The 16,425-nt window shown below is 44.4% G+C and overlaps 1 protein-coding gene across 2 annotated transcripts in view; it reads left to right on the plus strand.

Moving 5' to 3' along the window:
• ECE1 (endothelin converting enzyme 1) overlaps positions 1-16,425 on the plus strand; it is a 169,472-nt gene that overhangs the window by 69,087 nt on the left and 83,960 nt on the right. Inside the window, exons 1-2 of one of the 2 annotated variants that reach the window (XM_074305972.1) lie at positions 14,498-14,632; positions 14,799-14,885. In XM_074305972.1, coding sequence (XP_074162073.1) covers positions 14,564-14,632; positions 14,799-14,885 — 156 coding nt within the window. In that variant the 5' untranslated portion in view covers positions 14,498-14,563. Of the gene's footprint in view, positions 1-14,497; positions 14,633-14,798; positions 14,886-16,425 lie in introns of those variants that run through there. The other variant, XM_074305974.1, reaches the window with a different exon arrangement.

The raw sequence follows: 16,425 nt of genomic DNA on the forward strand, positions 1-16,425 counted from the left end.
TAAAACATAGACTACATGAGACTCAAATAGCAACAGATCCCAAAATACCTCTCCCTAGTTGATGTAAAAACAAAAGTAATTGGTCAGATGTTTCTTTTAAAAAATGAGAAGACCATAACATTTTTCTTTAGCTATCTCTTTCAGTTCCACTATTTACAATTTATTAAGAAAAGAGTATTCTATTTAAAGTCAGAAGGCCCACGACTTTCTGGGTGGATCAAATAAAATACTAAGTAAAGTACTTTGTCATACTACTAGGTGGCGCCATAGTGCATAGAGTGTTAAGCCTGGAGTCAAGAAGACTCATCTTCATGAGTTCAAATCTGGTCTCAGATACTGGCTCTGTGACCCTGGACAAGTCACTTCCCCCGTCTGCCTCAGTTTCTTCATCTGTAAAATGAGCTACAGAAGAAAATGGCAAACCACTCCAATGTTTTTGCCAAGAAAACCCTAAATGAGATCACAAAGAGTAGGACCCAACTGAAAAATGACTCAAGAATAAGAAAAAATGTTTTGTAGATCTTAAAGTGTTATGTGAACACTTTTTTATTTTTGTTATTATTGTCTTGATCCTGTTAGTTCTATTGCTTCCCTTTTCTGAATCTCAGTAGAAACATCTACAAAATGAGGGGGTTGGATCTATGCATCCCTTTCTTGGGGGATTCCACAGGCATAGAGGGACAGTTAGAGAGGGTCCTGCTGAAAGGATGGGACAGGAGAGAGGTGAGAGGAGGAAGAGGGGCAGGAGAAAGCAGACAGATGTCCCCTCCAAGGGAACCTCCCCTAAGCAGTATTTTCAGTACAGTACAGTATAGTACATGCCTTCACATGGTTTGTGTTTCTCATGGTTTGCGTACCTAAGGGTTGTTTTGGTGAAGTCAGGAATGATCTCACCAGCATTCTTGATGTGCACATGGCATTCCTTCAGTCCCACGTTGCTTGCCCCTGGCATTTGGTTAAGTTACCACCTGGGAATTGTCTGCTGCATTTAGCTTGCTTATTCATGGATGATGGGGCGCACTCAATAGAGAGCTGGTCTTTAGAATCAAAGCTGGATTCGTTTCATTTTTGACTGGGTCACTTTGGTCAAGTAACTTAACTTCTCCAATGCTCAAAGACCACTCTCAAAAACTTAAGATGCAGAGATGCTTTAAAAGAAGGAGTCTAGTAATGAGGAAATCAGCCCCTATCTCTATGTACTTGTAGCTCCCCAAGGTCAGTCTGTCCCTTTGATCTGCAATGTGAAAAGACAAAGGAAAAGTCATGAAAATCACCAGGACATTTAACTGCCTCTCACCTTTCCAGCCTTCTTATGCATTGCAACTCACCTCATACCAGCCCATGTAGTGCTCAGTCCATCAACTCTGACCTCCTTGTTCTTCCTCTAGTGAGACACTCCGTCTCCTGACTGTCTGTCTCCCATACCTGGAATACTGAGCTTTCCCTGACTTTTATTGTTGTTGTGTAAGGGGGTTCATTTCAGTTCTATCCATCTCTTTAGGCCTTCTTGGCAAAGATACTGAAATGGTTTGCCATTTCTTTCTCCAGCCCATTTGACAGATGAGGAAACCTAGGCCAACAGGACTAAGGGACTTGTCCAGGGTCATGCAGCTAGTAAGTGTCTGGGACCATATTTATCTCAGGAAGATGAGTTTTCTCAACTCCAGGCCTGACATTCTATGGACTATGGTACCATCTAGCTGCCCTCTACTTTGCATCATAGCTACTTCCCCCAGGTGCTGTTGGGGACATCAGTGAGATAATTGTTATCTTGTTCCTCTGGGAGATATTGGTATAGGATATTAGTCATTAGGGCTGGTGAATACACAAAAGATTATAATTTAAAACAAATGCCAAACTCCCTGAAGACAAGCATAATAAGGGAGTAATCCAAGTAGAATTAATCTGGGAAGGCTTCCAGGAAGAAGTGACTTTAGAGACTGATGTTTGAGCCCCTGAGTTATCAGCTGCCTCAGAGGCGATCCATTCCAACTGGTTCTTAATAGGAGTCCCATCTACAACAACACTGACCAGGGGTCATCCAGTATCTTCTTGAAGACCTCAAGTGATGGCAAATTCACTACTTACCAAGTCAGTCTCTTCCACTGTTGGACAGCTCCATAAAGTAGGGAGATAGGGAGCAAAGGAGAGTTTGTTCAGGTGTGCTAGAAGCATCTGAGGAGAGAGGGAGAAAAGTGTTTTGGATAACTCTGAACCCCTCTCTGCAATTTCCTTATGAGACATTATTATCTTATATTGGATTGTCTAGGGGAAGGGGTAGGAAGGAAGGGAAAAAATTGGAACGCAAGGTTTCAGAAAGATGAATGTTGGAAACTATCTTTGCATGTATTTGGAAAAATAAAAATCTATTATAAAAATGATACTGTTATAATTCTTGGAGGCTGGAAAAATGAATCCCATGTGGGGTACCATTAATCCAGAATTTGATATGGGAGCTTCCTCTTTTAAGGATGACTCTTAATAACTAATATTTCTATAGAACCTCTACTATGTTCAGTTCAACAATTTTCTTTCATGAAAGGGGCAGAGTTGAAAGCATTCTGAACTGAGAGTCAAAGGACTGAAGAGAAGAACTTAACGTTTCTCTTCCAAATCCCAAACCCTCTTCACCATTCCATGATTGTCCCCATTCCTTGCCTTGCCTGCCTCCAAAGGTTCTTTTAAGTATTAAAACAAGAAAGTATACCATCCCAGCCTCACCTCCCACCTCTAAATTATAATTTTGGTGAAGGTCTGGACTCCAGTTTGCATCTCTATGGAGACTCCCTTCATCCATCAAGTTCAATTAGAAACTCCTTTGCAACTTATGACTTTAGAATGTGAGAAGTTAAGTGACTAATCTGTGCTCACATAGAGATTAGCTAGCCTTCTAACCAGTTTGCTGTACTGCCTTTCATGATTATTTGTATTTACTTCTCCCCTCCCACCCCCGGAGAATTCTTAAGGGATTCTTTTTGTTACCTTTACAAATCTCCAGCACTTAGTACAGTTCCTAACCAAAAAAAAGTGGTTAATAGGATTAAAAGGACATTAGAAACAATTGAGATACATCCCCTGATTTCATAGATGTGTAAACTGACACTTAGACATGTTCAGTGACAAAACTACTGAACATCCAAGTAGGGACAACTATTAATCAATCCTCAACAGTGAATTATTATCCAGGGGCATACCAGGCATTCTACCTGGTCCTGGGGATGCAAAGACAAAAACTCCTCTTGCCCTTGAGGAGGTTACAATGTAGCCAAGGGAGAAAATATAGCACAGAGGTATATACAATGTGGATAACAAATAGGTACAAGATAGGGACACTAGAGGGTGCCATAGTGAATAGAGCCCAAGCCTAGAGTCAGGAAGCTCATCTTCCTAAGTTTAAATCCAGCCTCAGACACTTAACAGCTGTGTGATCCTGGGCAAGTCACTTAAGGCTGTTTGTCTCTGTTTCCTTATCCGTAAAATGAGCTGGAAAAAGAAATGGTAAATCTTTGCCAAAAAATCCCAAACGGGGTCACAAAGTACTAGACATGACGGAAAAATGAGCAAACTACAACAAAGATACAAGACAATTTTCAGTAGATGGTACTCTCAAATCAAGAAAGGCTTTATATAGAGATAGAAGTAAAGAAGGGAACACAGGAATCAGAGTAAAGACATTCTAATATGAGGAGCCATTTATGGTAAACAAGGTCAGTTTGGCTAGACTATAATATGTATAGAGAAAAGTAATAAAATACAGTTCAGTAATTCTGGGAAAATGGGGTTGGGGCCAGTTTGTAAAAGGCTTTAAATGACAAACAGGAATTTATGTTTGACCCTGGAAGTTATTAGGGAGCCACTAGGGCTTCTTGAGCAGAGGAATGACATGGGTCATGATGCATTTTGTAGTTTTTTCCCCAAATACACGTATCGTTTTCAACATTCATTTTTGTAAAACTTTGTGTTCCAATTTTTTCCCATCTCCCCTTCCCTCCTCCCTCCCCAAGACAGCAAACAATCTGATATAAGTCAAATATGAGGCTGCATTTTAGAAACATTCCTTTAGCATCTGGACAGATTTGATTGGGGAGGCAGGGAAACCTCGGAGGTTATTGTAGTTTTGATTGCCCAGGTAGGAGTTGGTGACAGTCCAGATTGAGGTGGTGGCTGTTTGAGGAGAGAAACGGAATAGCTGGAAGAGCCATCTTGGGAGATAGAAATAAGATTGGATGGTGGGGTGAGCAAGAGAGAGAACTGAATGACTACATTGAGCTTACTAAAGCTGGGTGGCAGGTGGGACTTTAGATGGATCAGGAAATTCAGGAGCAGGGGTATTTAAGGGGGAAAATACCCTATTCTCTTTTGGATTTAGTGAGTTTGCATTGCCCCTAAACATCCAGTTGGAAATGTATAAATAGCAGTTGGTGATGTGGAAACCGTAGCTCAGGAGAGGAGGAGGAGATTATGGATCTGAGATTCATTTGCAAAGAGATGATTATTTAAGCCCATGGGAGTTGATGTGATGAGAGAGAGAGAAAATAAGAGAGAGAAAGATAAGAGAATGAGAGAGAAAGGAGAGAGAGAAGAAATAAGGGAAGGAGGGAGAGAAACAGATGAAGATTCAGAGAAAGATGGAGAGAAAAGGATGGAGAGAAGGAGAAGAAAAGAAAAAAGAGGAAGAGGAAAAGAAGAAAAAGGAGAAGGGGAGGAGGAAGACAAGAAAAATGAGAAAGGAGAAAGAGAAGAAGAGGGAAAATGAAGAGGAGGAGGAAAAGGAGAGGAAGAAAAAGGAGTGGAGGAAAAGGAAAGAAGATGAGAAGGATAAAGAGAAGAAGAAGAGGAAGAGAATTTGAAAAGAAGGAGGTAAAGGAGAAGGAAAAGTAGAGAAAGAAGAGGAGAAGAAAAGTAAAAGAAGAAGAAGATGAGAAGGAAGAAAAAAGAGGAGGAAAAGGATAAAAAAGGAAGGAGGAGAAAGGAGAAGAAGATAAGGAGGAAGAAAAGAGAAGGAAAAGGAAAAGAAGAGGAAGAAAAGAGGAAGAGAAGAAGAGGAGGAAAAAGAGGAAGAAGAGGAGGAGGAGAAGAAAAGGAAAAGAAGAAGAGGAAAAGAGAACAAGAGAGAGGGAAGAGGAAGAAAAAGGATATATACACACACGCACACACATACACGCACACACATACACACACACACGCACACACACGCACACACACACACACGGTCCATGGCAAAGCCTTGGGCACAACCACAGTTAGGGGACATCTTCAGAAATTGAGACAGCAAAAGCACATGAGGAATGGTCAGACAGATGGTCTTCTGAGTTCTGAGTACCACCCTTTTCCCATAATACTATTTAAAGAGACCTCGAAAAAGCAAGCATGAGATGTGTGTGTGCATAAGTGCTCCCAGGACTGGGGTGGGCCCAGTGGGGAGTGGGCTGCCTATAAATTGTCCCTCTTCAGGGCCAGGTGAGAACTGAGATGGGTGAGATGGATGGGAGAACAGAGGGCAGGTAGGTGAGTCAGAAGGCCTCAGTGAAAGGTGGAGCCCTACCTGAACATGCCGGGCCCAGAACTCCTAGCTCCCCTTCCTTCTGACTGCCCCTGGGCAGTTGAGTCACAAGGAGGGTGAGTAGATAAACTTTCTCCAAGTGCCTGCCTGGGTGGGTGAGCAAAGGAGTAGGCCTTGAGGCCTGTAGACTCCTATGTCAACCCTAGGATTTCTGGCCAAGGGAGTCAGCCTCATTACTGGGGAAAACTGTTCATTGAATTTCCCTGCATCAGTCATTCAGCAAGTATTTATTAATTACATGTGACCCCGCGCTGGCGCCCTGAGCCTCTTGTGTTTATTTGTTTTTCTTTTTTATTAATGATCACCCTATAGCCAGGACAGCCTGCATTGCCAAGTTCGGTTCCTGTTTTTGAAGCACAAATCACTTATCCTCTGAGGTCCTCATTTTCCTCTTCTGTGAAATGAGGCAGTTGGACTAAATGATCTCAAAGGCCCCTTTGAGCTTAAAATGTCCAGACCCATGAAGCTGCAGCTCAGAGAAATAAAACAAGTTTGCTGTCTTGGCAGATATTGCCCCCATCCCCTTCCTCCCTGATGGGGGTCTCTCATGACCACCCACCCCCTCACAGGGACTTACCCCAGAAGGGAAAAATGCCTTCAAATATTCAGCAGGTGCTTTGGTGGTTTAAAAAAAAAAGTCAGATTAGTTGGTATAGGGACAAGGAAGGAACGTAGTCAGAAATGTAGGGGATATGAAAGCAAAAAGCAGCAGTAAAACAAAGGCCTTTCTTGTAAAAAGAGAAGAAATAGATTCAAGGGCCTTTTTTATGACATCCTAGATCCCTTTGGCTGTCTGGTGAGGTTGAAGGACACCTTTCTCAGAATTATGTTTTTTGTTGTTTTTTTTTTGTTTTTTTTTTTTCCTGAGGCTGGGGTTAAGTGACTTGCTCAGCGTGTCTGAGACCAGATTTGAACTCGGGTCCTCCTGAATTCAGGGCTGGTGCTCTATCCACTGCGCCACCTAGCTGCCCCAGAATTATGTTTTAAAATTCATAAAATCAGACCTATAGAATTACAAAGGAAAATGCTTATATTGAAATAGTTTTGCTTTTTTTTTTTTTTTTTTTAATTTGTGGATCCCAGATTAAAACCTTCTATTTTAAGCCAATCACCGATTCTCTGAGTCAGAAGGGGCCTGGGCAGGCACTCCATTCAACACACACTGGAACAGGAATGCCTCTCCAATACACCTGCCCAGAGGTCTCCCAGCCTCGGCTTGAAGACCTCCCATGAGAGAGCACCTCCTCCCTTTCGGTTTTTGGATGGCGCCATGGCCATGGAAGTTTTTCCTGACATTAAGCATAAATGGGCGTCTTTGAAACTTCCTCCCATTATGCCATTTCTGCCAACTGGGGCAGGCTAGTCCTTCCTTCCTACTACAAGCCTTCAGACACCTCTAAGATGGATGTCCCAGCCTTCCTTAGTCTTCTCTGCTTCTTTCCAGCCATTCTCATCTTCTGTCCTTCCCCCCGCCTTCTGGACGTCTCCCAGCTTATGACTGCCCTTCCAAACTGTGCCATCTGGAACCAAATGCCGCGTCCAGGGACACCCTAACCAAGTCAGAGTGATATTCTTCCCTCCCTAGTCCTAGATGGTACCTTTATCCTGGTGTTTTATTCATTCATTTCTCTGTTTAATTAGTTAATAACTCCACTTCCACCTCCTAATTACCTTGGCCTAATTGAGCCCTCCTTCACACAAAAGGAAGCAGCGAATCCAAACAGCTGGCAGGAACTGAAGCTTTTAACAGATGCAATGTTCTGAGTTGGAAGTCTACCACCTTTGCCATAAAGAGGGAAATCTGTGTTTCCGCATTAATGCTATGGAACTTAGTCTGATCATCAGTTAGAATTCTGATCTCTTTGGGGGCTGTTTTCACCTACAGTCTGCTGGTAATTGACTATACCTCTCAATGGAGGTACAGTCATAATGGCTTTTTCAGATACTTTATAAGCACTGCTGATCCATGTTGGGCTTGGGTCCACTAAGATCCTCTGATCTCCTTTCGATGAAGTCAACCTCTTGTTTTTAACACCGCAGAAGATTTTTTAAAAAGATTATCTGTTTTATGTCTTCCTTCCTCCCCCAATAAATTCCTTTAGGGATAACCACAAAGATATTTGGAGATTGGGAGGGGCTGGTACCACGGTACAAAACAGCTAGATTCTTCAGTGACATTTGGGGGCCATTAGAAGCACGCCCTGTTATTATGAACAACAACGCTTTAAACTATTTAAGAGCTCTTTTCACCCTTGGCCTTTGATGTTGGGGATTTCTTTCAGCACCCTTGTTTCAACACTCGCTGTTTCCATGGATGGGCACTGCCTTCTGCACACATGGTCTGCATTTAATCAGGGTTTTCTGGGTAACTGAGGGCCAAAATAGTTAGCAGGGGGAGGGAGCTATTTTTGCTGTGATTTTCCTTGGTCTCTTTTGAGGCTTTTTTTTTTTTTTTTTTTTTTGAGCACCTAACTCAAATTCAAGGCAGATTTCTCTCTTAGGCATCCAGCCCACTTCACTTCAGAGACAAAGGGAGGAGGGGAAGAGAAGGGAAGAGAGCATAATGTTCTGTCCCTGGGCAGCTGGAGCACTGAGCTTTGTCCTGGCTTTGACACTTCTTAACCATGTGACCTTGGACTGGTCATTCACTCAGTCATTCCTGCATCAAATGGTTATCTCCTGCTTTTGCTGAGGGTGGGAGTGGGGTGGGGAAGGGAGGCAAAATTTGGATAATACCCAAGCCCTGTGACCTTGGTCCTTCCAGCCTGATAGAGGAATAGGACACAGACAGTTCATTGAGATTCTTTTAAGAGGGACAAAACTAAATACAGATGCGGGTTGTGATAGAATAGTATACCTGCCTTGAAGAAGAGGATTTCTTGGAGGAAGGGGCATTGGAGTATAATTTTGAAGGATGAGTAGAAATTCATGGTACAAGGGCACCGAGGCAATGGGATATATTGGGAATAGATTTGGGTTTTATTTGTGTAAAGTATTAGAAGGGAAAATAGAAAGGTATAGAAGGGCCCAACTATTGAGATTCCTTAAAGGAGAATTGTCATTCCCCTGCTCAAGTAGTTGCTGTGGCTCCCTATCATCTCCAGGATCAAGTCAAGTTCAAAAGCCAATAAGTACTTATTAAGCACTTACTGTGTGCTAGCACTGTGTTGGAGATACAAGGAAAGGAAAGGAGAAAACAGTTCCTATTCTTACAAGCTAAGGGGGAAGGGAAGAATGGGGAAACAATAGACAACTTGAAAACAAACATATACAAATAAGATAAATATAGAATAAATTGGAGATAATCTCTGAGGGAAGACACTAGCGTTAAGGAGGACTGACTAGGAAAAACTTGTTGCAAAAGGTGGGATTTGGGCCAAGACTTGAAGGAAATCAGGAGGCAGAGGTCAAATTTAAATAATTCTGTTTGGCTTTGAAAAGTCTTCCTTCAGAGAATATCTTTCATTTTTGCTTTGTAGATATCTAAATATGTCTAGCTATGGATATCTTTATGGACATAATTATTTCTATGTCTTCTCCCCCATTAGAGGATAGGCCCTTTGAGGGCAGGGACTACCTTTGTTCATCTTTGTTTTCTAGCACTTAGCAGAGTGCCTGGCACACAGTAGGTGCTTAATAAATGCTCTCTAATTGACTGAAATTAACCCAGGATATAAGAGGAAGGTTTTTGAGCAGAAAAGAGGCATGAAGAAAATTATCAACAAAGGGAGAATTTGAAACCAGGTCCTTTGAATCCAAACCTGGTGTTCTTTCCAATGAACTATTCAGATACCTCTAAGTCTCAGCTGCTAAGCTGAGAAATCCTGGAGAAAGTAAAGATCCCCAGGAAGGAGGCAATTGGCCAGGATGGCCTCCATTGTTAGTTATTTCTCTGGCCTTGGCGGGACTCCTTACTTGGATCTCAATTGCTGTATCCATAAGAGAAGGGATTAGGTTTAGATTTTTTTTTCCTAATATTTCTAATGTCCCTTCTGTCTCTAACACTTTTTAAAAATTATAAACAGCCATCAGCAAGAACAAATAAATATAAATATGCAAAATATGAAAGGTCATAATAAACCTACATGTTGCCATGTGCATTTTTAATGAGGTAGAAACAAACTTATCAGCAAACTTGCACATGGCAGGGATGCACTTGTTCTCTGGTCCTGAGGCAAACAGAACTTATAAGCAACTTGTCCAGGCTACATTTACCAATGTCTGAAGCAGAATCTGAATTCAGGTCTTCCCAATATTTGGCCCAGTTCTCTATCCACTGTAGCTGCCCTATAACAAAGATTTTTTTTTTTTTAAAGGAAGAAAAGTAACCAAGTAGGATGACATAAGCAGTATATCATTCTCTACCCCCAGTCATTTTAAAGAAGGGAAGAAGGTGCATTTATTTTCTCAGGGCTTCTCTAGACTCAAGTTTTTTGAGAACCATAGAATTTCTACTTGAAAACATTTTTGTTGGCCACTTTGTTTTTACACCACTTTCATTTCTGAATATATCCTTCCCTTACCCAGAAAGCCATCCCTTATATCAAAGAATAAAAAAAAGAAAGAGGAAAGCATATTCAGCAAAATGAATGAATGTATTAGCCCAGTCTGACCTTCTATACACTGTTATATCCCCATAGTCCCCCACTTCTGCAAAGAAGGGACATTCCTATGTTTCTTTTGGAACCAAACTTGACATCATAATTATAGACCAAAAGTACAGGGTTTCAAACCTGGAAGGGACTTCAGAGAACTTAGGAGCTCAGAGGAGGATAATGGAAAGATGTTGTACAGAAGGATATTTTGACCTCATTATTATACTTTTCTGTATATATTTGTATATACTATACTAGTTCAGATGCCTTTTCTTCCTCTCTACCTTGGTTAGATGTGGCAACATTTTTCCTGGTACAGAACAGCCTCTCCAAGCCTTTTTATTGTTTCCATAAATTCTTTTTGTTGTTGTTGTTATTTTTTAATTATTATTTTTTCCAATTACAGGTAAAAAACATTTTATTTTTTGGTTACATATGTATGGTTTTTTCATATTTCCTTATGAATCATGTTGAGAGAGAAAAATCAGAATAAAAAGGACAAACCATGAGAAAAAAAATAGTGAACATAGAATGTGTTTCCATAAATTCCTGAAAGACAACCTACAAGCTCTTCCCCACCCCCACCTGTTCTCTTAAAGCACTGCATAATTCCTTTCCATGAACACTGTGGTTCTGCCAAATTGGCCTCCCTTCACTTTCTCCACTGCTGGACTCCATCTCCCACCTCCATGCCTTTGTTTTAGCTGTTATTTAGTGCCAAGAATGCACTCTGGGACAGTCCACTAATCCAACACCAACACATACACACACACATATGTGCACATGCATTTGATATAAGGTGATTTGGGGAGGGGAAAGAATGGGAATACACACACACATACAGCATATATGTTGTCACCCCCTAATTAGAATGTAAGCTCCTTAAGAGCAGGAACTGTTTTTGCTTTTGTCCCCATTTCTGTTCAGTGGATTTTTTTCCATTTCACCAAATTTATTTTTTGGGAGTTGTTTTCTTTAATTTCTATGCTTTCTTTTCCAAGCTGTTGACTTCCCCCCAAAAAAACTTTCATAATTCTCCTGCATAGCTCTCATTTCTTTTCCTCATTTTTCTCCTATCTCTATTTTAAGATCCTTTTTGAGCTCTTTCAAGAGAGCCTTTTGACCTGGAGAGAGCAGTTCACCTCCCCCTTTGAGACTTCACATTGTAGACATGTTACCATTGCTGTTCTCTTCTGTGTTTGTGTTCTGATCTTCTGTGTCACCATAGGAGTTTTCTATGGTCAGTGTTCTTTTTGCTTTTTTGTTCATTTTGAGTCAAATTCTACTCCTAGGGCACAGGGGAGATAGATAATCCCAAGATTTTTTTTTTTTTTTTTAGGGAGATGGGACCTCTGATTTAATTTTGTACTGGGGCCGGCTGTCCCCTGGCATGGTCTAGCCTCGTCCCACCTGTGATACTGGGTTCAGGGCTTACAATTTGCCTTCTGTGATTGTATTGAAGGTCTCAGAGATGGCTGCTGAGCTACTGGCCTTCAGAACCAGGACAGAGTAGCCATTGCTATTATACTGTAGCTGGCACTGAGCCTGTACTGGGTTATATTCCCCCCTGCCTAATTTAGACAGACCTTTCCTGAGTCCTTTCAAGGTATCTTAAACTGGGAAATTATTACACTGTTTGTGGTTACTGTCACTACAAAATTCATTGAGAGACTTGATCTAGCATTGATTCTGAGGAAAACTGGGAAGCTCAATGTCTTGGCTTTTCTCCACCAAGTTGGCTCCACCCCTGACCCCCATCTCTGTATCCTTGCACTAAGTGTTCCCCATATACTAGCCCTCCTTAGGTTTCCCAGGTATCCTTCAGTGCTCAGCCTAAATCCTACATTCTGTTGAGGGCCCTTCTTATGCCCATCCTGAGCCCCACCCTATCTCTGCTGTCTTCTTCCAGATTATATTCCATTAACTTTCTAGATATCTTTTATGTGCCCCTCTTTGTCATTTCCCCCACACTGGGAATTCTTTGAGGGTAAGGACAGTTATGCTTTCTTGTTCTCTTTTTCTCCCCCCTCCCACCTTTCTTTTTCTTTCCTTCCTTCCTCTCTGTCTCCATCTTTATTTTGGTTTCTCTGTCTCTACCTAAATCTTGCTTTCTCTGGTGTGTGTCTGTCTCTCTGATTTTTTCTGTCTCTTTCTGTGTGTCCTCTATCTGTCTCTATTTCTCTGCCTCTTTCTGTCTGTTTTTCTTTCTGGATCTCTCTCTTCCCCTCCCCCTCTCTCTGTCTCTGTTTCTGAATCTTTGTATCTCTCTATCTCTGTCTCCATCATCAGTCTTTCTTCTTCCTCCTCCATTTTCTTTTTCTTCTCCTTCCTCTCTCTCTCTCTCTCTCTCTCTCTCTCTCTCTCTCTCTCTCTCTCTCTCTCTCTCTCTCTTCCCCCCATCTTTCTCTCCTTTCCTCCCTGTCTGTCTCTCTGTCTGTCTGCCTGTCTCTTTCTCTCTGTCAGTGACTCTGTGTGTCTTTGTGTGTGTGGCTCTCTTTACCCCTTCCCCTGGGGTTCCCACTATGGTGGTTTCTGTTTCCTGATGACTAGCTATAGCCCTAGCCCTGTTCCCTAACTCTAGTTTCAGTTGAATTGACCCTCTCTGCAGTTGGGATGCACTCTTTGTGCTGGATTGGATAGGGCTACAAAGCTAGACAAATCAGGGCCTCTACCTCTGGACTTCCATACTCCTGGAAGGGCCTGAATCTCCACTGGTAAGTGTGACACAAGGCAGACAGGCAGGCAAGCAGGGAGGGAGCATAGGAGCAGAGGAGAGCTATTCCTAGAATCATGGGAGGCACCTGAGCTCAGTATTGATGGGCATAGATGAGGGGAGGCAGGAGGGAGAATCTGGTTTGCCCCGAAACATAGAGTTCTTGAAAAGGAATACAGAGAAATAATGTTGTGAAGAAGTAGGCTGGAGCTAGATTATGGAGGCTCATAGGATCATAGATTTCAAGCTGGAAGGGGCCTTTGAGATGCTCTTTGGAAAACTAGGGGTCCAGTGAAGAGTCTTGAATTCCAGGTTGCTAGTATTTTCTTCCTTAGAAACATTAAGGTGCTTTTAAAAATAGTTGTTTGTTTTTTTTGTTTGTTTTTTTTTTTGGGGGGGAAGCCTTGAAGGCAGAGATTGTTTGACTTTGGTCTTTGAATCCCACAGTGCTTATTCAGCATACAGTAGGCACTTAAAAACTTGATTGATGCTGTGGCCAGACTTGTGTTTTAGGAGACGCTTTAAGCTGTTGTGTGGTGGATGGATTGGAAAGGAGGAGGGAAGAGTATGAGTGACATTGGGATGGCTTTGTGATAACTCTTCTTTTATCCAAGAGCCGAAGGAAGGAGGTGAAAGGGAGAAAGACAAGGGAGAAAGATTGATAGAAAGGAGATAAAGAGGAAGGAAAGAAAGGGAGCATGAGGGGGAGGGAAGGAGGGGAAAAAGGGAGGAAAAAACAGAAGAAAGGAGAAAGAGGAGGGAGGGATGGAAAGTAGGAGGGAAAGAAGAAGAGAGAGAAAGAGGGAGAGAAAGGGAAAGAGAATGAGGAAGAAATAGAAGAAGAAGGGCAAAAAGGGAGGGAGGAAGTGATGGAAAGTGGGAGGGAAAAGAGAAGAGGGAGGGAGAGGGAAAGAGAGGAAGAAAGGAGAAGAGGGAAAAGGAAGAGAGGAAGTGTTGGAAAGTGGGAGGGAAAGAAGAAGGGGGAAAGAGGAGGGAGAGTGAAAGAAGAGGGAGGGAGAGGGAAAGAGAGGAAGAAAGAAGAAGAGGTAAAAGGAAGAGAGGAAGTGATGGAAAGTGGGAGGGAAAGAAGAAGGGGGAAAGAGGAGGGAGAGTGAAAGAAGAGGGAGGGAGAGGGAAAGAGAGGAAGAAAGAAGAAGAGGGAAAAGGGAGGGAGGAAGTGATGGAAAGTGGGAGGGAAAGAAGAAGAAGGGGAAAGAGGAGGGAGAGTGAGGGATGAGAGGAGGAAGGAGGGAAAGGGAGGGAGGCACCTACTTCTTAACTTTTCGGGGACAGTTCGCAAATCCAAGTGCCCACCGGGCCCCTCTGCGCTGCCAAAAAAGAAAGCTGCAGACTGTGGCCACCTGGGAGAGAGGGAGCCCCGCAGGCTGGCTCAGGTTTACCTCCTCCCGACCTGCCCGGTCCCGTCCGGTCCCGGAGGCCAGCCACTCTGGGCCCCGTCCAGGCTTCTGGCATTGGCGGGAGCGGAGCGGGGCAGAGCCCGGCGTGCCAGGCCCGCGTCGCTGGGCTCTCTCCCCGCGGGGGTGGGGTCTCAGCTGGGGAGGGGGTGGGTGGGCAGCGGGGCCCCGCCCCCTTCCTGCCCCTGCCCCACCCCCCGCCCTCTCTGGCTGCCCGGCCTTGTGCCCTGCCCTTCCCGGCCCCAGCAGGGCGGGCGGCCTGAGCCCCAGCAGCGACATGCGGAGCCCCTGCCCCGTTGCCAGCCCGGTGGCCGCTGCGCTCGCTGCTGCGCTCTCTGTGCTGGGGGTGAGTGAGCCCCGCGCCGCCGCCGCCGCCGCCGGGACCCCAAAGGGCCAGCCGGGGGCTGGGGCCGGGCCGGGCCAGGCGAGTTTGAGGTTTGGGCCCCGACTCCCGCCGTCCCCGAGAAGCCATGGAAGCGCTGAGGGATTCGGTTATGCATTTGTTGTTTCAGATGTCGTCCTACAAGCGGGCCACGCTGGATGAGGAGGACCTGGTGGACTCCCTCGGGGAGGGCGAGGTGTACCCCAATGGCGTTCAGGTAGGCGGCGGCGCCAGCCCCTTGGGCCCTCCCAGCTTCACCGCCCCGTCCCACACTCCCCCAGCCCCGCGGACGGGTCGCTGGCTCACAGGAGCACGGATTCAGAGCTGGAGGCAGCTCCTCTACAACCGAGGAAACTGAGTCCCGGGGAAGTTGTGTCCCACGGGAGTATGGAGCCAGCTACCTGTAAAAACAGCCTGAAGATTAAACGCTGCACCCCGAATGCCCCAGCCCCTGCACGGATCAGCCTTCCCAGAGCTGACTAGGGAACCACCCCACCCCCATCCTTTCCCCCTCTCCTAATATGCAGACTCCCTCCCAGACCCTTCCCCCCACGCCACAGCACACAGATAGAGCAGAGCATAGGAAACTTCAGTTTCCTCCCTCTCTTCCCCCTGCTCCATGTGCCCTGAAACTGGGCTTCATAAATTTTTCCCACTCATGACCCCTTTTAATCCAAGACATTTTCCTGTGACCCAGAGGTATATTAAATATGTATACAAATCAAACATTTACTGACAAATTTATGATCCTCACATTCAGTTATATAACCCCATATGGGTCAGGACCCTCGGTTTAAGAAGCGAGGCCCTAAAGACAACTCTGGGGACCAGATTTGTATAGTCTGTGACCTCCTGCCCTGTCTCCTAGGAAAGGCCCCAGCCTATCTAGTTCCCTTTGCCTTTGAACTCCCCCACCTCTCCTCTGTCTGCTTTAAAAATGTCTCAGGGACTAGACTGTGTTTAGCATGAGGGAGCCAGCTACTTCCCTGTCTTTTTATCTCAGAGAATTCAGGGATCTGCAATGAGCTTGGGACAGGACCCTCATCATGCTCTCTCTTCTGTGTCATTGTGGGTCTCCCTCCCCTCTCCTCCCCCTTACTTTACATACTCCCCCATCATTCTTATTTTGGTCGCTTGGCTAGTGGGCTCAGGACCAGCCTTGGTATTTAGGGTGGAATAGAGCTAGGGAGCCCCTCTTTCAGACACTTAGCACAATATCTGGGACAGAGGACATGCTTAATGAACCCTTGTTATTTATGAGAGACCTGGGCCCTTCCCCTTTTATATTTCCCCATCTCCTCCCACTTCCTTCTACTTTATCCTTTCCAGAGAGCATTTAGGGACCAGTCTTGGTGTCTAGAGTGAGGTAGGCTCACTGACCTCCCCATGTATTTTTCTGAGGATTTGTGCCATGGCTTGTTTTCCCTGCTTCCTATGTCCTCTTTCCCCAAGGATTCACAGACCAGCCTTGGGGTCCAGTGGGCCATAGTCAGGCCACCCTTCCCCCCACAAGTCAGACCAATGCCAGCCTGGGTCCTCCGAGAATGAATCTGTGTGCCAGCTAGGACAGCTTGCAGGAAGTTTCTGTCCCTTGGCTCTTAGGGACAGAATTCCTCCTCAGGGCAAAAATGTCCCTTAGAAATGAAGTTGTTTTTCTCTTTGCTGCTTCTGACCAGCTACATCAAGAGCCGGCTTTGGACAGAACATCTCTGAAGTCCCACAGAACTGACTCTGGAGGACAATTTTGCCTCAGGAAA

This window comes from Sminthopsis crassicaudata, chromosome 3 (assembly GCF_048593235.1).
Source record: "Sminthopsis crassicaudata isolate SCR6 chromosome 3, ASM4859323v1, whole genome shotgun sequence".
In the NCBI taxonomy this organism is placed as follows: domain Eukaryota; kingdom Metazoa; phylum Chordata; class Mammalia; order Dasyuromorphia; family Dasyuridae; genus Sminthopsis; species Sminthopsis crassicaudata.